We start from the raw sequence: 27,626 nt of genomic DNA, 5'->3' as shown, positions 1-27,626 counted from the left end.
TGCGTAGGTCCTTGTACGGTGGTCAGTGGTATCTGTGTTATGGGCAAAATTATAAAGAATTAGGTTTGAGGTGTCTAAGATAATAAGTGAGATGGGGCAGAGAGTTTACCTTCTGTGTTTTATACAGACCTGACCATGTTGTGATTACTCAGCACTTAATCTTCGGTGGTTGCTGGTGAGAAAGGCAGTGTTTCAGCGGTGTGGGCAAGGAAGTAAATAAATTACATAGTTAAGTGCTGTACTTAACACCGTGACTAACGTTGCAATTGGCTTCGCTTTTCAGACAGTGAGGCCAGATGCTTCACGCTAAGGGTGATTTGCAGTAAACCTGTACAAATACGGAGATGTCCTGAGCAGAGGATGTAAACCAGGTAGGATTATTAGTTTCAGAAATATGTGCTGGTATCAGCTGTATGTAGACGATGGTTCTAAACAGGCCCCCTCTAACCCGCCCAGGGGACCAGCGCAGTTGCTAAGGCTTGAGCAGGCTCTGGCCAGGCTCCAGGCTAGTAAGGTGGATGCAGCTCAGTGCTCAACAGTTGATTTAATGTCAGGCTGGTGTAGAAAAACAACTGTAAAAATAACATTTCTTACTTTTATGGGAAAATTGCATTGTGTCCAAGTGTTGCGCAATTTTCTATGTACTTATCTCAACAGGGTATCATGACAGGAGTACTGTTATTCCTACATTATGGATGCGGAACTGAAGCACAAAGAGACTAAGGCCTGGTATCTCAAAAAATACTGAGGCATCTTAGTCCTGCTGGTTTAAATGGGAGGTGAGGGATCAAATATCACTACAGATCGATGCCTGGTGAAATGCCAGAGATTAGAGAGAGCTTGTGGTTGACCAGGGAATTTAATTCTGCTCTCAAATCCCAGACTAACACTCTTTCTCTGTAGACTGAAGGTTCAGGGTTGTTTGAAAATGAGCTGCCTGGGTCCTTAAAAAGTTCTGAAGTGTGCTATTTTTGCCCATTTAAGAAAAAAGTTGATAACTGACTGTTTGCACCATTTTAACCTAATGCAAAACTGTGCGAAGAAATAAAATTTTCAGGCAGAGGGCTTTGGTTTTCCATGTAAAAAAGGAGGTGGTGGTGCAATGGAGTGGCCAGAATGATCCCTGTACTGCTTCAAGCTTCATTTCTGTCACTGACACAAAGAAACTCTCCTGGAACCTTGGCAGAATCTGGGCAAGCAAATCTACAAGTAAAGTCTTGATTGCCTCTAATTCAGTGCTTGGATGGGGCTGTGTTGCAAAACAGCATAAGCTGTGTGGTAACCATTCCAGGCATCCATAATGACGATGCTCAAATGCTGAGAGGTTCTTACCTGATGTTTTCTATACTGCTTTGTTTTGCCTTGAGAAGACCTTACTTGTATATTCATGTGCTGTCTAAATAGCTGTAGCAGACTAATGAATGGGATGCTGAAAAACCACACTGGTAGAAAGGAAACGATCTTTCAGGAGCTAAGGAATGTGATGTTCTACCTGTGGTATCAGAGAATGAGGAATAGGATTGGAGCCAATGGCTGTTCGCATCCATCGGCTTTTACATCCATCAGGATATCGGTGTTCTTTATTGAGTCGTGAAAATTACTTCTAGAAGTGTAAAAACAAGATCTTGAAATCTGCTTTTGCTTAGCTGTCCATCATGTAAAAGGAAATTGAAAGGATGAGATCCCAGATGAAGCGTGGCTTTTAAATTGCATACATGACATGAAAACCTAATCTTGTTTCAGACAGTGGCAGGATCAGATGGGTAAAATGGATGCCTTGATCTCTCAGACTAAGAAGCAGAAAGGGTTTTTTTCCTTGCTTGCTTCTGTGCAGGGCAACTGGGAGGAGGCAAACGTGTGTGGCTATGACATGGACGCGTTTGTAGGGGAGTGCACAAATCCATAGATAAGCGTGCCTAGCCACATGGGTGCATGCAGTCTCACGTATCTGCCCATATCACTTACACATGTACAGCCTTCCTGCCTAATAAGAATTTGAGATTATTTTTTAATAAGCAACTTAGGGTACTTGCTTTGATTGTTGCAGGGTTTGTAATGTGAATCTACTGGAAGCCTCTGTCTTATCAATTGATTATTCTATTTTTTTTGCTCATGGGATGGTTGCTCATCTTCAGATGCAATTTGTAATCATTAAATAACATCAGCTTTACTCTTTGCTCTTCCTGAAAATAGATTCTCTTTGAAATAGATTGTAGGTGAGGTATGAAGTTCATTCTCAAGCAATCTGATCATCCCCATGGGCCTATAGCCTTGCATTGCTTTTGGCAGATACGTATGGCCCCATAGCATTTTCACAACCATAAATATTTTTGATGGTTACTTGTATTTGTTACCCTTTAGTAAGTTCTGGCCAGTAGTGGTAGCATATCTCTAGATGTACTTGCCTTTAATGTGTAAGTGTGAAATATGTACTTGCTTTTAAGTTCAAATTGTTAAATAAAATACTTGGATAGCACATTGGGTCTGTAAGCCAGGGAAGAGTTGGGATTTCTTTGAAATCTATTTTTATGTGTTGATACATCCTATGAGAAGTTCTGGGGAGCTGTCCTTTTGAACAAGTTCAGCAAAGTATTTCCTGCATTGAAAGTGGACTGCTGTTGGACTTGGAGTGGGAAGAAAGGGAGAGATGAACTCATGGACTGCCAGTCCCAGGGTTTAGAGCCCTTCCTGGAGCTGCTGGAGAAGGGACTTGAAACAGCAACTTAAGCTGGGCAGAAGTCTGGCTTTTTGGTGGTCTTGTGTGGGTGTATACATGTTCAGGCATCTCTTCCCTTTAAAAACAACCTAGCTCTTGTTCCAATGAGGAACAAAGAGAAAAGTAAAAGCTTTGACTTTTTTTTTTGTGATAAGCTTGGCTGGCAGGTCAATCTGTAAGACTGCCGATCTAGCAAAAATGTGCTCTCTGCTCTGAAAAGGTTGTGCTCTGTAAAATGCTTGCTTTCTTGCATTTTGAGAATTTAAATTGTGAAATAGTTTTGCCTTACTGTATGTTGTTTGTTTTCTTCCAGTGAAGCCAAAAGGCTGGAATTAGAAAGAAAACTGATGGAATACAAGAAGTCTGATGCATACCTGTAAGCCTATTTAAAAACTACTCAGAAGTTATTTTAGTTACAGAGACTTAGGTATCATGGAATGTTTTTAGAATGTTATCTTGAAGGGGTTTTTGATAACAAATTTATATTCGTATGTTAAGTGTAATGTAAGATTCATGTCTCCCAAGTTATTGATGAAATAACTTCAGTAACATAACTACCTTATTCTATTAATATGGAAGCGTTACTGTCTTAGTCATAACTAACATGCAGGTTGGTTTTATGCAACTTTTACAAAATCACTGTAGCATAGTTTGTGCTAGAAAGTCCTAGGGTCTTATAAAGTCTGAAAGTTTTAGGAAGTCCTAGAGGATATTCTAGGTTCTGGGCCTGCTTCTTGGATTGTTTCTGCATTATCTGTTTAATGCAAATTACATATACAGTCTGTTTACAAAAAAAATAAAAAATCCAAACCCTAAACAACAAACCAAAGCAAAAAAACCAAAAACCAAACAACAACAACAAAAGAGGGCTAAAGTATGTCTCATCCAATGTTCTGTTCTTTTCCCCAGATGTGTTTTGTAAAGCTCATAGAGGTGACTTTTCGACTTTTCTGTCTTGACTCAAGCGACTGAGGGCTAGGTGCAGTAATGGCCAATCCCTTAGGAACTCCTCTTCTGAAAGAGGGCCTTTAGATTAGAAAAAGGTGTAAATTAAAGAAAAAAGTTGCCTGAATGGGTAGGGAAGCATCACATGTACTTTGTTTTTTGTTTTTATTTGATGTTTTTTAGTCTAACAGGTTTTGAACTGAAGTTTCTCTGAAAATATTGCCAGCTTGGGGGGATTTAGGTTGCAATTTCACTACTGATTTAAGCAGACCTGTAGGCACATTGAGACCAAAATATGCTCTTTACTGCCTCTGGTTCACATTTTCCCTTTGTGTGGCTGCCCTGTAATCAGAGAAGAAAATAGGTCAGGCTGAAAGTGAATCTGTTTTTTTGGGTGGGTGAGAACTGGTTTGGCTGGATTACTCTTGGCCTAATTTGCCACGTGGCCACATAGCAGATAGTATTGGCACAAAAAAGAAAGGCTTGGAGTGAGATGCCCCTTTTGGTGGCAGCACGGATTTAGGTTGGCTTAAAGCAGTTGTGAAACGGCAGCGTTAATGTGACAATTTGTATGACTTTCAGAGCACGTTCTTCTAAATGCAATTTTCATTTTGATTTAATGTAAGTGACTAAAACATAATCCATTTAAAACAAATTTACAAGCGTTTTTTAATAGACTTATCCTTTTGAACACCCAAACCCCTGTTTAAATCTGAAGTTATATAGCAGACATCCTGTCGGTTGTATAATGTAGCTTTGGACAGTTGTGCAGAAGAATGTGTCTACTCCTTTTTGGGGGCTGGGGGGGGCAGCTCCTACGTAAGTGTTAGTATGTCTGTGTCTGAGGAAAAGTGATTGCAATAGATGCATTTGTTTTATTTTCATACCCTAAGTACAGTTTCTTTTTCCCCTGTAGAATGAAACTAAAATACATGAAGCTGAAAAAATACCTGAAAGAAATAGATGAACGACAAAAAGGAGCTCTACTGCGAAACCAGGCCTTTCTAAAGCAATTCGACCAATTTGAAGCTCATATGAAAACTTCAAGTTCAGAGATGATTCAGAAGATGGAAGTAACTTTCTATAAGACTTAATACGTTAGTGTTTACTGTTATTACAGGGTTGCTAAATTGGCTTTGTCTGAGTATTATACACATGAAGACTTCAGATGTTAGTGAAACCTCATTATATGTTTTGGAGTGCTTAAAGTGGTAATGTTTGGGAATTTGAAATGAACCCAAACTCTGCTAATATATGATGTAATACACCCTACTGTAGCTGCAGGGGTAGTCAGCGACACTTCACAGAACTCTACATTTGGTCCACAGTAAAGTGCCCTGTGCTTCTGAGTCTCTTGGAAGCAAGGGAGAGCTGAGATCAAAAAATGTGGAAATGGATCATGTGTTTGGGGTGTTAGTGATAAGATAATAAACCAGTGATATCTAGGTTAGGACAAAAAGGCGGCTTGAGTTGTAAAATGTTCATAGAGACTTTGTTATAAACCAGTATTTCAGTAAGGCTTTTATTACTTAAAAGTACCCGCATATATTTTGTGGAAGTAATTTCAGAACATATTTTTCATGTTGCTGGTGTGAACACCCTAAATAGCCATAGTTAGTCTTGCCCCTGCTTATTGCTCCATCTTCATCAGCAGAGGAAGTGTAAGAGTAAATAACTTCTGTTACAACAGATTATTGCATTTGAACTATCGGGACTAAATCTGAGCTCAAATGAGGTCACAGTTCTATTACTAAACAATCAACTAGCAATACTTGAACAGTGCTAAGAGAAAAAAACCTACTTCCTCCAGTATCCTATTGCATCACTCCTAACTTTGCTGTTGGTAATGTTTTTGCATGTACTCAGAGAGGTTTGATTCATCTGCCTTCAGAGTTGGGGAAGTTGTGAACTTTCCTTCTGGGCTGGTAAAGCCAAGCCCAAGGAGTGTTTCATTACCTTGTATGCTTGAGCTGTGTGTCATAACTGACATGGTAGGAGTGTGGTAGTACCAAATAACCACTTTTAAAAGAGCCGATACCCCACAGAATATACTTCTTGTTGTCTTCTTTGTAGCATCTTTGTTATCAAAGATGACCGCAAGCATGCTGCTCTTTCTCATAGCCTTGACTGGTGTCAGCTCAAAGGTCTACATTTGCAAAAGGGGTCTTATTACTGACTTCACTGAATGTCATCAGTTTGAGAGCTTGTGCTGGGATGAATTAGCCTTACAAAAGAGGCTGTTGAACTAATACATGCCTGTTCTGGTTTTAAATGATTAATTTCTTAAAAATTACCACAACAGGTAGAAAACATGCATGGTCACTACATTTTAAAAGAAAGAATAAAAGCTCTCATGAGGACAAATGAAAGTGACCATTCAACAACTACATTAGCCATCCTCTGCTATTTGTTCTGCCTGTTTCTGTTGTTTTGGTCTGTAATTCTCATTGTGGAAACAGTTGTCAAAAGTCAGCTTGACTCTGCAGTGTTTTCCTTCTGGAGAAAAGTATTTGTCTTCTGGCAAGCCCCTATTAGAATATCTCTCCCTGTGATGATTAGAACTGATAACCAAATGGGGATTTCTGTACCTCCAGTAAGTAGTCAATCTACCTTAATATCATAAAATAGTATGGGAGAAAAAAGTTGTGGAAGTGGAAAAAAAACCCCAAACATTTATAGTAGTTCCATTTCTGTTGAGATAAAAAGATCAGTTACCACTAGGCCTGAAATGCTATGATTTTTTTTTTTCCCCCATGCTGAAGTAAATTTGATGATTCTCTTAATTTTCCAGCCTTTCAAACCCTCATTTGCAAATGTGAACAGACTTTTTGCTTTTCCTGTTTAACCCTATTGGGTAAATGGCTTCAGTCTTTTCCTTATGGTTATGTATCAGTAATGCTATTTGTAGGTTTAAGAGTTGCATTTGTATTGCTTTTTTTATAATTAGTGCAGAAATAAAATGAAACTCGTACTAGTAAATAGATTCTTAAATCCATATTTAAGGTTATATAATACGATTTTTTTATCATAACTCATGACTGAAGTACTTTCAGTTTAATAGGCTACTATAAGAAAAAGCCAAGCTTTGAGGATTTTTGAATCATATTATTATGTTGTCTTGCTCTTCACTGAAGAACAATTTGGGATGTTGCAAAATAATATAGTTTGGTAATGATCTCAGAGGTACTCGTGCCACTAATACATGGAGTCAGATTTTGGGGGAGGTAAAATCTGGGAAGGAAATGTGTTTATATCTGTTTTCCAAGAGCAGTAGTATTCTTCAGAAATATTTGGCAGGGGCTATTTCTGTCCCTCTGCCACTCCCGTTTTTAACTTGCTGGAAGAAAGGAGGGAAGGAAACAAATTAGTTGAGGCATTTTAAGCCCCTGTGATGTGGTACTGACACAACACTTACTTTTGTGTGGCTGTCTAGAACTCAGTTGTGATTGTTTTTATTTCTCTGAAATGCAATTTGAATTAAAACAGGAACAGTGTTCTACAGAGTGTACTGTTCCCCCCTCTCTCTTCTGTTCAGGGGCACACAGAGCTTGTTCTGAGACAGTAAAACTTAGACTGGGGTCCTCTTAAAAGGAGGTGTCTAAAAAGCCAGGGTCCAGTTTCCAAAAAACGTGAACTTGCAGCAGCACCCTTGGGTGACAGTGGTACAGGACTGAAAGAAAAATGTGGGGTAGCTGAGGTGCTCAGATGCAGCAAGTATATGAAAAGAAATACGTAAGTACTTCTGAAAAAAGCTAAGAGGAGGAAAGAATCAGGCTGCAACATAAAAACAGGGGGAGCGGAAGGGGAAAAAGCATAAAATGATGTAGAAGTTTGAAAACAAACAAGCAAACCTTACTGTAAAATAGTTTTGGAAACTTTTCTCTTAATATGCTCTGGAAACACCACAGTAGGAAGTGTTTTTAGAGCTTAGCCTGAAATAGGGATGTAGAAGCAGTAATGGTTTTTGGTTTTTGTTTTGGTTTTTGGGTTTTTTTCCTACTGTCTGGTTTGGCTTTCACTAGCTGCATCACAGTAGACTGCACAGTATGCAGTTCTTATGTTAGAAAAGTTCCTTTCTTTCAGCAGATAAATATATGACCTGAAGTGTGAGCCTTTGTCCTTTCTAAAAATCTTTGGTCCTTTTAACTATGGATGTTAATGTTAATGCAATGTCTAGTCCTTTTTGAATCCTCATAAGCCTTTTGTCAAATCAGTATTATGTGACAACAAGCCCTACAGAGTAATTTTGTACTGTGGCTAAAAAAAACCAACCAAAGGAAAAAAAAACCCCTAAACTTTATTGTTTTAAAATTAGTTGTCTTTGATTTCACTGAAGATCTCCTTGCTTTTTTTATTAAGAACAACAACAACTAGCTGGCCTCAGACAACTCTCCCCATGTTTGCTGTAACTTGCAACGTATTAACCCTGCATTCCGTTGTTTGTATGAGAGTAAACAGTCCCAATCTCTGCTTTTCTCTGATCATGTGGAAGATTTTTATGTATGGGATTTGAGATGGGGTGATGAGGCCGGTTTGTGTTGATGAATGCTCCCTCTGAAAGGCTAGTAGGTTTGCAGGTCCATTTCCTATTTGGGAGGTGCTGTCCTTGACTTCAGCGTACAGAGCGGGTGATTTGGGGGGGTGTTAGCTGATCTCCCTGCCTTTGGAAGTAAGGAAGCTCTCTGGAAAAGATGCAGCTATCTCTTTTGGTGGTAATTGATTTCCACTCTAATAAACCAACGGGCTCGCTAACATCCCATGGTTGCATGCCCATGTTAATAAATTCCTCGCACAACTATAGCCCAGCTAGTGCCTGGTAATTCTTTTAAACCTATTGGGTCTGGTGACATTCACAGAGCATCTTTTCCTTGCTTCAGCTTAGTAACATACAGCTAAGAGACTGTCCCTGGGGGTGTGTGTGTGTGTGATTTTTGCCCCCCCCTTTCTTCTTTTTTTCCTTTTTAAATTTTTTGGTTTTCATTTTTATTTAAAGCAGAGCAGGACTGGGGGTATGTTGTGATGCTAGGTTTCCCCTGTTGTTTTTAAGGATTATTTTTTTCTGAGCAACCCTAACGTACACCAGTTTGACTAGTGGTAGGTTGTTACACTGGTGTGAGTCAGTTGTGCCGTGGTTGATCTGCATGCAGGGTTTTCGTTCATTGCTTCCATTTTGATGTTTCTATGCCATCCATTTTATTTTTGCCCAGTTAGACTTATTTTTTTCTGAGCTGTCGAACAAAGCACAGATTACACATCCCCTATGCTACAGTTATGGAAAGCCCCCTTGTTGTGGATTGCATAAGAATTATGGAGCATGTAATCATTTAATCTATCATGGAAGTACACAGAAAGAAATTATTACTATTTTCTCTTTTTTTTTCAGAGAGAGAGAATGCCCTTTAGGGGTGCTTTATCATAACTATGTCCACAGTTTATTATATGGCTATAGCTGACAAAACTTCTTTTGTTTCTGAAAGATTCACTTTTTTTCCCTGTGTGTGTCTGCAGTTTGTTTAGTAATTTTTGGGAGTATAAGTACATTCACTTAATATTTCAGGAAAATCCAGTAGTTACATTTGAGTTTATTTTAAGCATCTTTAATTCTCACGTGGTTAGTTTTTTGTTTCTTAAAATTTCATGTTTACAATTTTACGAACAGCTTCTATTACCTGGGAAATAGCGGACTTGCTGAATGTACCATTGGAGTGAAGTGCAGAGCTGGTTAAGTTAATTGTTTTAAAGATTTATTTTCATGCATATTACCTGATGCAGAATAGGTACTGAAGTGCTTTCATTCAGGGCTGATGTAACTTGTTATTGGGGTTTACAATTACTAACAAACAGGATTAATTATAGGTGCTGCATGTGCTTGGCTTTTAAGCAGTAGTCCTCCTATGAATGCATTACATTTGGTCAATTAAACAATGTAGTGGAGGTGAAGACGGTTTATGCAGTTGTTTGTTAGTAACACTACAGCAAGTTGCCTTTCATGCTGGGTTGCTCTTTGTAACATCTGCCATATATTTTTCCTTATAATAGCTCAATGAGTTGTGAGATGATGTATGTAAAACAAATTCTAAAGCTCATTTCATCCCAAAGCCACGGAGTCATTGTCTGGTTACAGCAGAAATAATTTGGCATTACAAATACTAGTTGGGATGAAATAAATTTGAGTCAACAAGTTACTACTATTTTGTAGGATTCTAAATTATGTGAATGAATAAATGTGTATTAAAAACCTGCAGAAGATTGTGTACAGGCCATGTCATTTGTTCAGGGGGGTGGAAAAATTAGGAGAAAATGGGATCTCTGGCTCTTCAAATATAGTCCAAGTAAAAAATGCTGCTGGGACATTACATTTAAAAGTGCACAATTTGTAAAGTAATATTTGTTGAGTTGTGGTTTGGGGTTTTTGGCCTTCAGTTTTACGTAATGGATTTGTTCACATTTAGGAATGGTATGGAAGAGAAATTAAAAGCGTGTTATCATGTCAAGAAGGTAACTTGTCAGCAGAAGGTGACGTGGAAGAATACAACGAGCAGGTAATGTCAACGAAGTGGGGGGAAATGTGTTTTATTACATTGATGTGCTTTCCTCTCAGCTGCTGCATGAAGAGGCAGGCATTGCTAAGCAGTCTTTGCGTGGGGATTTTTGTTGTGGCATTTGTAGTGTGAAATATTGTTTAGTGCCTGAGTGAAGTAGAATAACCTGGGTAAAAAGTGCAATTATTTCAACCAAAGAACTAGAATTATAAAAGGGGGGAGAACTCTAACTGTTTATATTCATCTTCTTGTTGGTTTTTATAATTCCTATGCCGAATAGTGTGAAAATGGTCTTGACTGAGGAGGAAGTATTCTTAATGAATGATATTTTTAAAAATGCAGCAGTCGATTCATATGGTATATGTATAATTTTGTGCGTTTTGACCTTTTCTCAGAGGAAGCAAAAAGAGATTGCATATCTAAGTAACAGACAAAAAGACTGACAAGGAATACTTAAATATATTCTGCTATATATCTGCAGTAATGCAGGCTTCTAATCCCTCCTCCTATCTCCATATAAATGATACAGTTCAAGACCATAGCTGTTTTCTTCACTAAAAGCAGTAAAGCTCTTTTAGATGAAATGTCTAAAAACATCTTGTAATAACTTGGAGCATGCTGGCAAGAGTAGTCACTTGTGACTATGTGTGAAACCCCCTCAGCTAGTCGATATTGTAATAAGCAAAAACGGTAGCATCACTCCATTATTCAGAAAAGCCAACAGCATGCTTGTCCCTTAGGCTACAGCATTCATTAAGAAAAGCTTACTGGGCTGAAAGCTGGAAACAGATGATAACGGGATATGATTTTCATATTTAATGCATTCCTTGGAAGAGTATGTGTGCTGCAGATTGATAGAAGAATCAACTGCTACTTTACTAAAAGACTTTCTAGTTTGCCCTATAGCTACCGATGGAATCATTCAGCCAAGAAATTAACTTTTTCTCCTTTTACCTGCTTTATATATCTGCTAAGCAGGCTGCCTGGCTGCCAGGCTGCCAGTAAATGTTATTATGCAGTTAAATGTTTGGTATTTAAGACTCTTATCAGAAAAGAAACAGAGGCCACACTATTTTGTTTTTATAGTAGGAGGAAGGTTTTCAGTTTTCTTTCTTCAGTGCATTAGCAGTCGTTAATCTGAGTTTATAGGAAGTTTTCCCAATAGATTAAAAAGTTAAAAACCTTGAATTTAGAGCATTCTTTAAACTAATATACAAAGCAATGAACCCGAGCAACCTTGACCTATATAAGCAGGCCTCCAGCAGTTTGCGAATTACGTTTTTAATTCAGACGTACATGAAAAGGTAAGTTGATTTTTGAATGCTAGATTCTTCAATTAAAAGCAGTCAGTGTAGGAGACATGATTTCTAACCTATGGAAAAGTTTACATAAGTGCTAGAACATCAAAGGCTTGTGGTGTGACTTAGATTTTTAAAAACTGTTAGCAGGTTTTGGACAGTACAAGAACTTGGTGCGTACCCAAATGTCACTTTATGTTGAATTACAGTTAATAGCTTGACTGCGGACTCTTTCATCCCCTGTCGCCTTCTTTCTTCTTCCCATCTCCCTCCTTAAATACAAAGGTAACTTCAACTAAATTGTGCATCCTTTTGCCTTGTCTGTGTGCTGTGTCTCAGATCTTACTCTGTAGCTCCATTTTTTTTCCCAGACTGATTGTGCCTGTTTCCTACCACCTTCACCTCACTTTAAAATCTGCTTATTCTTACGTCCAAAATAAGGGAATTTGTTCTCAGTGATGTGGCACAGAGTCAGTCATAGCGAGCACGTGTGGTTAGCAGGTGGTATATCCAGGATGCAAATCAACACAGCTAGAAACTGGTTTTATTTACCAGCACTGGTATCGTAATGGTTTCCTTCAGGAGTGGTCATGTGCTAACCTCGTCAGTGATGCATTTTAAAGACCAATAAGGACAATCACAGAACCAATCTTCTAGAGAGATGGTCAGTATCCCATCCCCTAAAACACCAGTTTGAATATCTGGTACTTCTCTGAGCTGTGGGATATGCACCCTCTTGGACTCTCAATTTTTATGGAGTTCTTCAGTTCAGAAATCATATACCCAAATGGTGTTTGTCTAGAAAACCATGATTCTCCATGGAAAGGACTTGAGCACCAGTCTTTTGAAGCCCAGTGTAATGGCAATCCGGTGTTGGAAGTTGGAGGAGAGGTCCTGTACTGAAGAGGTCCTTCTCAGCTGGCAGAGCTGTGTAACCTGCGCATCTGACATCTTTGTGCCATGAAATCTGGCTTCTTCAATTTCGAAGCACTTTCTTGAAGTCTTTCAAAGATTTTGGACTTGGTGTGTCTTGGCGGAGCCGTGTCTGTTGGACGTAGGGCACAGGGCACCTCCCAGGGACACCTGTGGGTGGCAGAGCATCCTTCCCCTAGAAAGGGGGTGTCCCCAGGTGAGAGTAAAGCCTGGCGCCTGGAAGAGACAAGTCTCTGGCTCATCTTCACCTCCCTAGCTTTCACATGGTAGTCTACTGTTGGGGGAGACTGGGCCCTTTTAAGTCCTAGTGGAAGGGATTTTTTTCTTATCTTTGTTCCTTCAAAACACTTTAATGATAATAAAAAAAAGATTGTATTTGTTACTGGAGGAAGAAGTGGGGAGCCTGCACTCCACAATCAAAAAGAGGATTGTAAGGGTGCTTTGTGCAGAGACTTCATTTAACTGCCAGCTGGAGTGACATGAAGTTCAGTAATTTTGTTGACTGTTCTAGGTAATTCATCTACATGGTTTTACTGTTTTGGTTTGGTGGCAAAACCAGTACATAGACCAATGTTATCTGTCATACTTTTGCTTTGAGAATGCAAAGGTGGTGAAGAGATTCCCCCCCCCGCCCCACCCCCGCAATCAGAGAGGAGCTTGTTAGAGATGTGCATCTGCTATGACTCTGCCAAGCACTTGTACCTGTTTGAATTGCATTTGTTTTGGAACACTACATCCAGGAGCTGCTAAATCCATAAAGTACTTGCTAGATGCATTTTAAAGCAGCAAATCCAAGACCCGAAAAGTAATTAGGAGGAACCCGAGAGCAGTGGTGATAGAATAAGCTGTGAAATTAATCTGAGTAGCAAACCTTTACTTCTTAAAATAACTTCATGGCTTTTTGTTCTGCTTCTTGTTACGTGCAATTTGAGCTTTTTTAATGAAACTTGGTCACAGACTAGACAAGATGCCTTTGTTTCCTCTAAGCTGGGCTTGGCAGCTGACTTTGTATGGTAGGAAGAGGTCAGGCAATGAAAGAGAGGAGAGAGGAGTGGAGGTGACTGTAAATTGTCCTGCTGTGATTTGGGGCTGAAAAGTAAGCCCTGCTTAGTATGAACAATGGTATTACGATAGCTAATTTTGGCTTTGCATAAACTGGCGGTGACCTTTTAGTAGTAGTGGTGGCAGTAGCCACTCCTCCTAAATTGTTCTGATTGAGTAGGTTTACAAAGAAAAAAAGACAAGTATTAAAACACTGGCATTTAGAAGCAGAGTGGTTATACTGTTGGAACTATTTTTATGCAAGTTCAACAGTTCTTGAAGGAAAGTGCCATTTAAAATGTTTCTGCTCAGTGCCCGAAGTTGCCTTGTGGAAAATGCGATTTCATCTATGTGGTATTAGCCGAGTAGTCTACCTCTTTGGTGTGATTTAACAGACAGGAAAGAGCAGAAGAAAGATAATGAATACAGTGATTTTTGCCTCATTCTTATTTGCTTTGTTGACATGCTGTGAGCAAAGCTGGATATAGACAAGTAAGCAATGGCAGATGTGTGTTTCAGACTCTCTGGGGACCCTTCCTCATCCTGTTGCCTTCTAGAGAAGACCATGAGAAGAGCGGCAGGAGGAGGCTGATCAGAGCAGCTGCTGTGGGTGGCTCCAGAAAGGCCAGCTGTGCCACGGACACTGCAATGGGGTCCTAATGGGCATGTCTTGGCTTCGAGATGCTGTGGTACCTAAACCACAGGCTACCCGCAGCTGTACAGAGTCATGCACAAGTAGAGCACAATGGTTCTTCTAGAGTCAGTAACTTCAAGGCATTTTCAGTGACTTTGGGTAGCTCTAAATGTTGTGCTTTGGTCCAGGGTCTTAAAAGCCTTTGCAGGAATCTAATCTTAAAGGTTTGCCTGTTTGTAAAAACCAATTACTGTTTAGATTAGAGTCCTTCATGTATTTCAGTCCCTTTTAGTTGGGTTGGGGGTGCAGTGTGCTTTTGCCACTGGTTGCTTTGGCTCACAGAGCTCCAGTTGAGGTCCAGGCCTTCATTTTCACACTAGAATGCAAGAAATGCGTGCCAAGTGTTTGTGTAATACTACTACTACTACTATAGAAAATACTTGAATTCTGTGACACTTCTCTCTCCAGAAACCAACATGCCATCCCCTAGAAGCTCAACTTGCAATGCACTGCCTGTTTGTTTCCTTAAGCCATCTCCCACCTGTGTTTTTCAGATGCCGTGGGTTGGACGACAGGCAGGAATCAGCACCAAGACAGCCATGCCAAGAGGACTGTATCATCCAGCAACAGTATTTATGGGCTGCCACACATCAGCCGTCTCAGCTGCAGGAGGTTTGGGCACATGGCAGAAACCCCCACAGCCCACAGAGAGCCACTCAGCGCCTGACCCGCCTTCATGCTCTCCATCACTTGAAGGACTCGGTCCAGAGAGCAGAAGCTCTGATTTAGAGAGTGATGCATCAGTGGAGGGAGCAGCGAAACACAGGGACCTGGCTGCCAGTGAAGAAGACTCTGAGCAACTCTTTTCCTCAACATCTGATCCCAAACCAGCTACCCCTGAGGAGGAACAGCCGCAGGGAAGCATCCCAGGTACGTCGGGACACGTGCCTGTCTGCCTCTGCCCAGTGCTGGGGTGTGCTCATCTCAACCAGAGTGATGCTCATGGCTGCTGGTTTCCCCTACGCCTGTTGCACTGTGGTTGAAGCATGGTGGCACTCTTCCCCACCCCCCCCACCCACCTGGTTTTTTTCTTTTGACTCTGTTTCCTCCCAGGCCACTCATCTGGACAGGCAAGGGCTTGCTGGGGGGCTGATCCTGTTCAGGTTCCCTATTAGAAAGTGAAGATTTCTTCACTGCTGTGCCCACAGTTGTCTTGAAGTAGTCTGAGCCTCGTTTTAAGAGGTTTAACATGAACCTACTTCACTGGAAGAGGATGTCACTTCTGTTTCAGGTTGATTTCCTTCTCCCTTGTGCTTGTGCACAATAGTTCATCCATTTCCAAAAACAGGATTTGGCAATGGAGACTGAGGATCAGTATGTCCCCGTATGTGGCTGGATTAACTCCTGCTTGGTGGTGGTTCTCTGCCTTGTTCTGGACTTTCCTGAGAAAGGTGGTGCAGACCCTCCCAGCCGAGATGCTCTTGCTCTGGGATGAGATGTGCTGCCCTCGAAGGCTGCCTTCCAACTTCTCATTCCTTCCCCCCACCCCCATCTTGGCAAAATATATTATCTCCCATTTTACTGGCTTGGTCGGTTACTTTGAAGTAAACTAATAGACTTGGTTTTGAAGTCACAGTGACAAAGATTTGTCGCTAAGTAACAGTTTATTCCTTTTTTAAGACCTTGCAGAAATACTCTCCCCAAACCTTGCCAGTTAACATCACAATTTTCAACTTAAACTAGTTTTCCAAGTCCCACAACAATTGCTGAAATGGAGCTATTTATAATGGAAACTGGTGGCAACCCTAGTGATGCAGAGACTCCTGATCTCCTGTAACGATTGTGGGTTTCTTTATAGAGGAAAGCTGGCATCCCCATCATATGCTCTTCTGTAGTCCTTCTTGGGGTTTTTCTGGCATCCTCTTTCTTGAGTGTTTTTTTTTCCATTCCTTTTTCTTTCTCTAAGGAATTTATTGCCTCTAATTTTCTTTCATCTGATGTATTTGCCATTTCTCTGTTTTAATGAAAGCTTGTCCTTACTGGTGCTGGAAGGAGACCAGTCCAGCCTGGCTTACATTAGCCCTGGGCTCTGCCTGCAGCTCTGCAGAGCGATGGTTCCTCCCCGGGGGAGGAGGCTGAGGTGGCCAGCATCGTGTCTGGGAAAGAAATACCCATTTAATTTCTGGAATGCAGTATCTCTGCCTTCAGAGAAACTGTACAGTTGGGTTCAAAATCAAAATGAGCTTTTTGTCAAACAGTGCAGTAATCACCTCAGACCGCCCGGGGGGCTTTTTATGTCTGTCTGCTGCCAAATGCGTGTTGTGAAGTGAACAGGCTAATGTGGTCCAGGTTTGAATGTGTGGAGGGGACTGGCTTGTTCCAGCTCTCCTAAGCTTGACCTTCCATGCTGCAAATGATGGGAGCTGATGAAGATGCTTGGCTGTGCCATACCAGGAACGAGCACGCACTGGGCTCTGCTGCCGGCTCGGTGCAGAGCAGCAACTGCCAGACTCTCCTGCTGCTCCCTGGCCACTGCTCGGCAGCAACAGCACAAAAATGTAGGAGGGAACAAATCCCGTTTCCCCCAGGTTAACAAAGCAATAAAATGGCCCCTTCCCCACCCCCAAAACTGGGGGGAAAAAAACTCTGTTCCTCTCCGTCCTCATTTCTCAGCAGGTGAAGGAGTGACGTTCCTGTTGCACATATTTGCTTCACAAATTTGGAAACAAGGCTAAGAGAGCCCATTCTGGCACAAGCTACTGTTTGGCATAAACCTTAAGTGATTCAGTTTCAGTGAAACTCCATGACCAAGACATGCAGAAATGCTGGGTGCTGTAGTGTTAGCAGGTGTGTGAATGCTGGTTAATTTAAACCCATGGTGAATTTTGTGGAAAACTGGGAATTTCTGTAGCAATACTAATTTGTTACAGCACTAACTGGTCCATTAACTTTTGGCATTGTATAAAAAGATAAGTAGCATGTATCTGTCATCGTAGAAGCATGATTCAGCCCCATACTCTCCTCTTTTAGAGAAGGCAATTAACGTGCAGAGTTTAAAAGCCTCCAGGCATGTATTTCTTCTGCAAGGTTTAAAAAAAAATGTGTATGATAGTAGCCTCTTCAGGTGCACTTTTTTCCCAAAGAAAAGCTTTTTTCCAGCTTTTCCGTTTCATCATGCCTCCAGAGATGATTTAGTGAAGTAGTTGGTCTTCATGCCGGTGATGGTTTTTGAGGAGTGCCAGATTTGTCTCCCACCTGCCGCGAGCTGCAAACCCCATCGTGAGTGTGGAGGCTGGAGCCTCCCCAGACTCCCCCTTGCGAGAGGAGCGCAGAAGGACACGGGGCCGTGGGCAGGGAAACCCAAAGTGAAGGGAGAACAGAGGGATGCTCGTTCATGCCTGTTAAGTGAAAGAGGTGAACAGTGTAGGTAATCTTATTTTCATTCCCTATGCTACAATGTACTCCTTGGTAATTTTTTTTTTTTTTTAACAGGACCAAAGCCTTGCCTGAGTAACTGGTGGACTTGTAAGGAGGCAAGCTGGAAGAGCAGCATTGAGCTCCCAGGCCCTGCAAGTGCTGAGGAGGTGATGCCGAGCACTCCCAGTGTGCCACAGGGAACGTCCTCGCCACCGGCCAGCTGGGAGCGGGGCATGGATGCCAGTGCTGTGGAGGGCTCTCCGCTGCAACCACCAAACCCTCCCGCAGCACAGGAGGAGCCCTTGGTCAGCTCAGCACCAGACAGGTATGTCCTTATGTATTTTCTCTCTCCTGGTAGTCATTTGTTAGTGTATGCCCTGGAGGCCATTTTCACAGCTTGGCTGATGCGTGGCACTAAAGCTCGTATACAAGTGGGCAGGCTTCTTACTTATTTAGTATCTCGCTACCTCTGTGCTAGTGGTTAGATGGCTTCAGGTAACTCATTCAGGTGAGACTTGGAGAAGGTAATTTATGTTTTTATTAAAATGCAATAGACATTCTTTAAATGTAAGTAAATCTTATTTCAACAAGCTTAATAGTACCTATAACTTATGAAACAGCATATTTTGCGTGGATTAAAATTTCCAGTTGGATAAATTTCTTGAGCTTTTTATCTGGAAATAGCAGAGAGAGGAAAGGGCAACACAGTGATGCACGGCTTGTCCTTTGCAACCATACAAAAGTAATGGAGTTTTACTGCCAACAACTGCAATACTGGAGTGTCAGCTGTAATATCAATCACAGCTGAATTTTCAGCCTTGCAATGCCCTCGTAAGACAGGGAAGCACATGCCCATCCCGGGGGGCAATACCCACTGCGAGATGGTCCATGGGGTTTGGCCAGGTCACATGGGAGGGCTGGCTTTGCTCCCTTGCTGCCCGTGAACAGCCCCATGCCAACTGCTGTCATCCTTTCCTGGGTCCTCACCTTGTCATGCCCCATGGCTGCAGGAGCATCTCTCCCACTTTTATCCCGTCTCTTAGTTCTTCTGAAAGTCCATTTGCCACCAATTCCCTCTGCAGTGCTTCATGCCCACATCCCCCTTCACCCCGGCCATCCAACCACTGCCTGGCCCCACAGTTTTGTGACCTATGTGACTCCTTGCTGCCTTTTTCCTGCCTGCTGTCCCTTAGTGACATGCTTCTGTTTCCTTGTCCTCTGTATCCTCAACACCCTTCTCCCTCCTCACTGGCGTTTTCGTGCCCCCAGTCACAACAGAAATATTGAAAAAAGCCTTTTGTGCAGGCATGTGCTGTATTCCAGTGGGTGCTGCTCCCCTTGGGTCTCCCTACCTTGTGTGGGTGTTGTTCACATGCAAAATGTTCCTAGCTGGAGTGGTTAACTAGATAGAGGGTGGTTAGGTGGTGGCTGTACGTTGGGGAGAGGCCATGTACGAAAGAAACCAGCGTTTCTACCCCTGGAGAGTAAGTACTCTTTTGCTGGTTGGTTTTTTTGTTTATTTTTGGTCATTTGCAGCTTTTTAATCTGCTTAATGCATCCATTCTTCCTACATTCATGGTTGCATTGTCTTAGGTACTGATTTCAATATTAGTTTGTATTTTAATAGATGGCAGTTGAGCAGAAACTAGTGGCCATCAATATACACTTCTGTAACTTTATCATTTCACACTTGCATCAGACTGTTGCTTGCTATGGAAACATCATCTAATTTACATCTAAATAGCTTTTACCCAGTTTTTCTTTTGTATAACACCTGTTAATCATAACACTTTGTAGGGAAGTTATATAGAGTGCCTGCCTTTGCTAGAGAAGTCATAGCTGGGCGATGGTAATTTAACCTTTTGTTCTCTCCCCGTCGATGCTAGTGATGCCTCGCTGTTCATGAACTGATGAAAATATTGTGCAATGCTCTTGAAGCCCAGCTAAATTATACGAAAGGTTTCACTGCTCGCATTATCTGCGGAGCACAACTGAAACCAGAACGTGGAGGTTTCCTCTCGCATTATGCCAAGCTGAATACCTCTGTTTCTCAAGGCCATGGAAGTGGGATTGCCACTGTTAGCTGTTTCTGCAGAAAAGATACAAATCTTAATTTGTTTTACCTGAAAATTAAAACGCAGATAAAATTTCAAAACGGGCAGGCATGGAAGATCTCATGGAGGGATAAGTAGCCTTTCCGTTGTTGCGCTTATAACCAGGTGGGCTTTCCAAGTCCATCTTTCCAATGCATGTGAAACGTAGTGTGCATGCTCAAGTCTTGCAAAATAATTCATGAGCTGAAAATCTTGGGAAAAAATTTCCAAGTTAATTACTGCATGAATTTGAATTATAGAAATTACACAAACTATGAGAATGCAACTTTTTTTGGTCTGAATATATCGTGCCACAGATTCACAAAATGCATAATATCACAGATCTTGTGATGTCCCTTCAGTCCGTGTGTTTTTCTCCAATGAAATTCCTATGCTGGCTGAAGAAATATGCTGAAATTATGCAAAACTGTGCATATTTATCATTTTAAATTGAGATATCTGTAGCTTGGACTTTCCCAATGCAGCAGTGTCGCTGCTGTGGCATCCGAACGAAGTACCATTCCCTCCCCCTCCCCTGTCGTCCTTGGGCCATTCGTACGCTTTTGGTGTATTATTTAAAATTAGTACAGGAGATGGAGTTGAAAGGAGCTCTCGTGTGCAGAGACCACAGCTTATTCGAGAGGCAAAACAAAATCATTGTTGCCTGTCAGGAAGTCACAAGTTTACATTTTTGGAGAAAATGCCTTTCCCACCTTACTGCAGGGATGCCATTCCCTTTTTTAAAAGTTTTGGGTTCCCCCCCCCCCGCAGTAAGTGTTTTGCAGGTTGTATTTTACCTTTGGGTGAGTTCAGCCTAGTTTCAAACTGCCTTCTCCAGCTAGAAGAATGGTTATCATGATAACATCGAGTTGTTAAATAAAGGTGATGTTGCTACGAAAGATTATTTAGCGTAAGCCTTGCACCTTCCTTGCAGTTCACAGTAGGGTGCTGGAATTTTGCAGTTATTAAAAATTATGCTTTTTGGCAAATAACTTCTGTGTTTCTGAGCACTGCTGGGTGGGTGCATTGATCAGAGGCTGTAAATATGTGTTTTCAGGCTCATCCTGCCAGCTCAGACCCACATGACAGCCTGGGCTGTGTATTTTCCGTCTTGCAGCCCAGGAGCCCACTTGTCAATGGGGGCTTGCCTGGCTTGTTTGAGCAGCACCTTAGAAGCACCCAATCTCCCCTCCTGCCAGGTGAAGCCACCCGATAGCTCTGGTCCTCGGCTGCTTGTTGCCGGTCTGAGCTGCTGAACCGGAGGTGAAAGGCTCTGTATCCTCTTACCATTCCTTACAGCACCCGGCCCTTTCTTTAAGGACTTAAACCCGGGGAGTGGCAGTGGGGTGGGGGGGAGAGGATCTCTGAGAATTAGTGCAGAGAAAGATGATGACTATTTTAAGGGCTGTGCTGAGGGGGTGGAAAAAGGCAGAGCTTATGCCTGTGCTGCTTCAGCTGCATTGAAGAGGACTTAGCACAGATGGATTGTGCATTACAAAATGTAACACATAATTCAAGCTGTCAGCTTAATCAGACTGTTTCCAGGAAGCAACCTGTAAAAGAGAAGGACCTCTTGTTTGCTGACCTCTGATCCGTAGCCTGCTGCAGATTGTCATACATTTTGTTTTTCTTTATGTTGGTGTCCCTTCCTTCCCCTTCCCTTTTTATTATTGTATCCCTCTCGAGTGGCACCCTGGAAGGACCACCCAGCGGGAGGAAAACAATGGGAAACGAGCCGGCCGCTAAAATACAGGGTTTGTAAGACTGGGGCAAAAGAAAAAGCACTGTTTAACTGCATATGTGATCTCCCTGGTATTGTTTTGCTTATTAAATGTCTAGGAAACTCGACTAAATGCACGGCAGCTCCCACTTAATTGTTCACTGTTGCCCAACAGTCCAACGGAAAACACAACTTTTGGTACAGCTTAACATGATTGCAAAAATGATGCAAGTTTTTGTGCACAGAGCTTTTCACTTGAGGGAGCATAAGCTAAGGTTAACTGTATAAATATGTCAGCTTCTACATATGGAAAAAAAAAAATTTTTAAAAAGTCTGTATTTTGCCTGTGGGGTTCTGCGGGCGCAGGACCAGCTGGGGCATTGCTGGTGGAGACCTGGCCTGGAAAGTCCTCAACAAAGCAGGCAGCCGGCCTGGACCTGAATAGCCATTTACACCTCTGTTCAAGGATTAGCCTGCTGTATTGTTTCAATGTTTAAGTCCTAATTTGCATCATTATAGAGGTGCAGCTTCATCAAAACCCCTCTGAGGTCCCAGTTATGCCCCCATACCTGTAGGTGGTCACCAGATTTATTTCAATTGTGGAGGTGAAGGAATTAAACTACTCAGCGCAGGGGTAATTTCAATGCAGTGTCTCAGGCCCTGGCTGATTTTTGGATGGTTTGTTTGCTCATGTGCTTTTTTGTCTTCCTACAGAGCTCAAGCAACATGATTTTTGCTGTTGTTTACTTTGAAAAGCTAAAATGAGGGTGTTTATTTTTCCAGCTGGTGTGATGGGAATGCATTGAAAATACTCGTCACAGCTCGGGTCTTTTCAAGCCCTGTTTGCTGTCTGTCCGCAGGCACTTCGGGATGCTGGCGGGACTCTCCCGTGCACTGCAGCTGATAGAAGATGTGGTGGTGAGGACGAGCCCCCAGCACCGGGCGCTGTACCAGGGCAAGTGCGTGGGGACGATGGGGACAGCGGAGCTGCTCAGGTTAATGCCGTTTCCCTGCGAGCTGCTTCCCCTCTCCACTGCTCTTGCAGGCAGGAACCAGGGAGGCAGGCAGTGCTGCCTATGCCTTAACCCCATCCCCTGTATTCTTGTTTGCTTGCTGCTGTACATCCAGTGTAATGCTTGTAATAATTTTGTTGTTGATTGCTCACATGCTTCTAATTGAATTCAGGTGAGCAATGGCGAGAGGCTGTTACCGAGCAGCTTTGGAGGAGCCTGTTGAGATTTGAGCCGGGGTCCTCGCTCTTGCAGTGACAAATGGCCAGCGCAAAGAACAAGCGGGCTCCTGCAAACAAACGTTGCCAGTTGCCAAGAGGCCTCCTTCCTCTTCTGCTGTTTTAATGTCATCGGAGAGCTGAAATATGGCTCTCAGAATCACATAAGCAAATTACTCCCAACAAATACTCTTTCCTAAATGTAGCACTTTTTGCAGCCTTGTTCCGCACATCCCTTAAGTGAAGTAAATACTTATTTCCAAGAGTGACAGCATCCCCTTAGCTAGTAATGCTGATATGATTTATTGAGGTAGACAACAATAACCAGAAAAATAATTTCTTCTTCGAGGTAAAACAGCAAAGAGAATCGCCAAAACCCATGTGTTAACAAAACTGGGTTCACAGAGCCCTCACTGTCCCTCCACAGCACAGGCTCTTAATTACAAGAACTGGGAAAGGCTTTGGAATTTTACTTAAAATTACATGTCAGCCTCCATAGACTAGGATTCTTCCAAGCACTTGATGGTTAGAGGATTTCTAGGGAATTAAGGGGAAGGGTTGTCAAACCAACCTGGCCCCTGCAGCCTACCGCTGGAGATGAGTTCCTGCGACATGACTGCTTTGGCCACGGCATGGCTGAGGCTGCCTGGCCAAGAAGCAGTTTCACCGAGTGGACATGTGCAGGGTCCTCCCCCCCTGTCAAAAAGCAAAGGTGTGAGATGAAACCTGGCGTCTTCTAAGCGCTAGGTTTGAGCTTCCTGTCCTGTTCCACATCTTTTGCAGAGAGCATCACAGATGTTTGTCCCTCTGGGCTGTCCCACTGGTTATCCCATTAGCCAGGAGAAGTGTTACAGATTCTGCCTTCAAACCAATGCTGGTTCTCTGGGCTTTAAATAAGCATTACATGTGATACCTGCTTTATTTTGTAGCTTTTGTAATTGGGCCAGCAGTCTGAAAGAAGACGACCTTGAAGCATGCGAAGCAGTCGTCCTTCATCAGCTTCAGGCTTTATTACAGAGCATGCTGAATGGATGCTTCCTACCTGAGAAGACACTCAACGCTGAAGGTAGAGCGGTGGATGAAAAGCAAACCAGGTATCGCAGACACAAAACTTGCGTGTGGGTGTGATTAACATTCTTTTCTTTCTTCCCCAAGTCTGCTCTGCCTCTCTGGTGCAGAGAAAGCAGACCTGGAGCCAGACCTCTGATTGCACTGGAAAATAAAGACATCCAAGTGCTGATCTTAACGCATCTTTGCAGCAGGCACGCGACTTGAAATGAGAACATTAAGCAAATTAATTTATTTTCTTTTTCATTCACTGATGGTGAATCTTAGACCATGGGGCAGCTCTTGGGCCAGGTCCCACCGTCTTGCCCAGTCCATAGCATATGCCACCCCAGGCTGCTCTGGCAGGGAAGGAAACATTAACTTCAGAGACCTCTTAGCCAGTAATTTCTGTGATCTTCAGCACAAGTCTCAGGCACGTAAGGATGGGGAATGTAATTTTGAGAAGCAAATTATTTTTCTGTGAAGCAGAAGATGCATATAGCCTTTAAAAACAATAAACCACAGTTATTCAAAATGGTTTTTTTTCTTTCCTGTGCGTATGCCACAAGGACAGGTGAGAATTGATATTTTTTTTTAAGGTCTCTTTAGTACAGTAATGAAAACAATTTCCATTCTTTCTTACTTAGCTTCTGTCTAGACCTTCTTCCCTGTTACAGGCTCAGCAATGCTCAAGTGTTAGCAGGATCGGGGCACTTGTGAGCACTGAAGAATGGTCTATTTAACTATACCTGGTTCTCCTTTCGAGGCTGATATGCCTGCAAGCACTAATATGTTGTTGTATTTCCTGAATGGTTTCTTAGGGACAAACACTTGTAGAGTTAATTGGAATTCACTCCTCTGTGGAACTTCATTGGAGCAACTGGAAAAACAAACATCTCTGGCAAACAAGATTGCAGTATTTATATTTTCTGTGTTCAAAGAAAAGGCACTTTTGCTCAAAAATAATAAAAAGAATTCTGGGGAAAAAAAAAAAGACAAGCCTGGGGAAGTGGGTGCCCAGCAGAGTGCCTGATGGAGTAAGTGAAGTCTGCCCAAGGCTGAGACTAGGGGCTGCAGAAAAGGTTTAATGCCTCCCAATTCCGAGTCTCAGGACGGACTTGGGGACACACAAGACAGTGATCACCCCTGCCTGTCCTCCCCACGTTTGCAGAAGTCACAAGTGACTTCTTGCATTTTCCACTTGGACATTTTTAAAAGAAAAAGTGGGAATTAAGGACAAAATGTGTGATGCTTTTCCCACTGTATGTTGACCCACTTGTCCACATAAATGAGTAGCGTCACACCTGTGTGAGTCTCATGTATGCAGGGTGTCCTACTAATGGTGCTTGGGTTTGTTTCTCAGCCCAGACCAGCAGTGGGACGTGGACATGCTGCGGACTTGCTTGAGCAACCATGCCTTGTTCTTGAAAAAGCACCAGGTTCAGCTCACGGAAGAAGTGGCAGAGATGTTTGAAAGATTGCTGGTTTCCAGCAAGAAGGCGCAGGACAGCCAGGTTGGCACTTGCATCTACTAATATCTAAATCAATGACACCTAGAGACTAATTTGCACTGTTAAGGTGAGACGGGCCCTGTGCTGCTAACGCAATCCGGTGAGTGGACTTTAAAGGGAACAACAAGCAGTCTGCATTCATTAATCAGCCTTGGAGACGGTTAGGAGGTGGGTAAGGAGAGAATACGGGTTCTTCAGTTGTCTCAGTGCAAACACATACAGCACTTCATCTCTTGAAGAAAACAGTCTCTTTAAGGTCTCCAGGAGAGTGTCTGTTTTCCACCCTTCAAACCAGTTATTTATTTAAACAAGCTCACCATTTGCTGTGGTGCAAATTTATCACAAAGCTTATATCATCTGTCTTTCTCTCTGGCTTAGTAGCTTTTTATCATGAATTATGTATTTTAATTTTTTTTAAAAAGTTATGTTTAGTACACTGAATACACAGTGCATTTTACAAACAGTAGTGTGCTCATTTTTTTAAACATTAATGTAAAAGGTTATGAACTAACTCTTCAAAAAAAAAAAAAAAAAAAAAAAAAGTTGGTGTTTGGTAGACCTGCAAGTGTCCTGACCTCTTTTGCTGCAAACCCAGAGCAGCCAGCTGCGCAGGGAGGGCAGGGCTTTGATCCCTGTGGCCTCCAGCACTGGGGCTGCAGCCGTGCCAGGAGCACTGGGACTCTGGCACTGGGGTGACGTCCCAGCTGCTTCTGCACTGTCCCTGGGGTGGGAAGCGGGAGGTCTGCCAGGCAGCCTGCCGTTAACAAGTTGGCCCAGTGCCCTGCTCCAAAAAATATTTGCAAAAAATATTTTTCCTCTAATTTTTAATGAGAAATTAAAAAGCAGTTTGAACTGCTTTGCTATATTCTAGTTTTAATAGCATTTGAAACAAATATGAAGATGCAATATTTTAGTCAATTGTACACTTTCACTTATAGCCAGGATAACTTCTTTTTCTATATTTGGATAAGTAATTTGTATTCTGTCCTTAAAACATTCAGTCAAGTAGAAGAGATGAGCAAGGAATGCGTTGGTGAGAGATAAACAAATACCGTACATAAATTTATAATTCCATGTAAAAACTTTTACAAAGTCAAAGCTCAATAACACAAGCTTTGTGGGTGAATATAGGCAGTAATAATCTATTTATTGCTACGTATTACTGTGGCCCACGCGTATGCATTTAGCATTTATATTACCTATTAAGTGGATCTAGTCAATTAAATGTAATGCCAAGATGCATCCCCTACTTTGAAACACCTTATTTCCAAGCAGGTTGCACAGAACAGGATCAATATAAATTACACAACATGCATGTACAGGGAACAGCTGCTTTATGATAAAGATGTATATAATGTAGTAGTGAACTCATAAGCAATCTGCATCTAAGGATCTTAAATATTTATGCCTCCAAAGTTTGAATTTTTTGCCCACGTTGACGACTTCTTTCTCTGAGGGCTTAAAGATCTGTCAAGAACCCTACTGGATGATGGTAGTGTACAGCCAGGCAGCAGGGTGGAGGTGCAGGAGGGAGCTTTGAGCTCTTGACCACACAAAGAGACCTGTCAAGTCTGCCAGCTCCAGCTCCATCCCCATCAGCACTTGTGGTCCATGGAGGTTTGGCAATGACCAGCAGCAGGTCCACCTTCTCCCTCAGTGCTTTCATCATCTCACCCATTCCACTGGTCCACAGAGTCTGTATGTCCACCCGCCTGTCTTCTCCTCATCTCTTATCATTAAATTACATCTGTCTTCTATTCTCTTACGTCTTACTATCAATTTTTCTCTTCTCTCACGGATCTTTCCCATTACCCCTGTTAAGAAAACTGGGTATTGTTCCTGTGGACATGGGACAGCCATAAGGAGCTAGCGTGGTAGGAACACCTTTTCTGGGCAGTGGGATAGTCTCTTGGCTGTGAAGGCTGGGGACTTGAGTGCCTTTTTCAAACAAGTTACACTCCTGTAAGAATAAGACCCATGTGGCTCATGCAGCGTGTTAGATGCCTTCACACCCTGATGGAGATGTTGGCCACCCTGAAGTTGCCTTAGTCCCCGTGACTCTGAACGCCGAGCTTTGGTTCTCCTGGTGGGACCCTTCCTTCTGCCTGGATTAATTATGGTTTTAGAGTTTACACTGATTGCTTATATTTGGTGGTGATGGTTCGTGCTTATTTGGATGTTAAATGATACTGCAGAAAGGTAAATGAAGTACTTCTGGTGTGAGAAATCCACACTGAGATAAACTGCTACATGGGAATTAATTTATTTCAATAGTAAAGATTTCCAGATCCTGCCTGTAATTTAAGGCATTCTTTACATTAAGAAAGCAAGACTTGAGATCTGCATTTTTTTCAATGAAGTAGCAGCTTGCTTGCATTGGTTTTGTATGGAGACTTCCCATATGTAAGTTGACTAAACAGAAAAAAATTTGGTGAGCCATTTGCTTAAGACTGAAAAGTTGCCGTTCTGGGCTCCTGAGTAAATACGGATTAATGAGGAGG

General features: G+C 42.2%; 1 protein-coding gene across 3 annotated transcripts in view; it reads left to right on the top strand.

Annotated features, from left to right (window-relative positions):
• The first annotated feature begins 296 nt into the window (after positions 1–296).
• The window catches only part of KIZ (kizuna centrosomal protein), a 49,079-nt gene continuing 21,749 nt past the window's right edge, over positions 297–27,626 (top strand). For all 3 annotated transcript variants that reach the window (XM_010574910.1, XM_010574911.1, XM_010574912.1), the window contains exons 1-9: positions 297–371; positions 3,030–3,092; positions 4,578–4,731; positions 10,114–10,203; positions 14,664–15,039; positions 17,602–17,851; positions 22,200–22,334; positions 23,497–23,661; positions 24,978–25,128. In XM_010574910.1, the coding sequence (XP_010573212.1) occupies positions 3,064–3,092; positions 4,578–4,731; positions 10,114–10,203; positions 14,664–15,039; positions 17,602–17,851; positions 22,200–22,334; positions 23,497–23,661; positions 24,978–25,128 (1,350 nt within the window). In that variant the 5' untranslated portion in view covers positions 297–371; positions 3,030–3,063. The remainder of the gene's footprint in view (positions 372–3,029; positions 3,093–4,577; positions 4,732–10,113; positions 10,204–14,663; positions 15,040–17,601; positions 17,852–22,199; positions 22,335–23,496; positions 23,662–24,977; positions 25,129–27,626) is intronic.

The sequence above is a fragment of the Haliaeetus leucocephalus genome, unplaced genomic scaffold (assembly GCF_000737465.1).
Source record: "Haliaeetus leucocephalus isolate CR32 unplaced genomic scaffold, Haliaeetus_leucocephalus-4.0 Scaffold450, whole genome shotgun sequence".
In the NCBI taxonomy this organism is placed as follows: domain Eukaryota; kingdom Metazoa; phylum Chordata; class Aves; order Accipitriformes; family Accipitridae; genus Haliaeetus; species Haliaeetus leucocephalus.
This window is presented reverse-complemented; position numbering and strand designations above follow the sequence as displayed.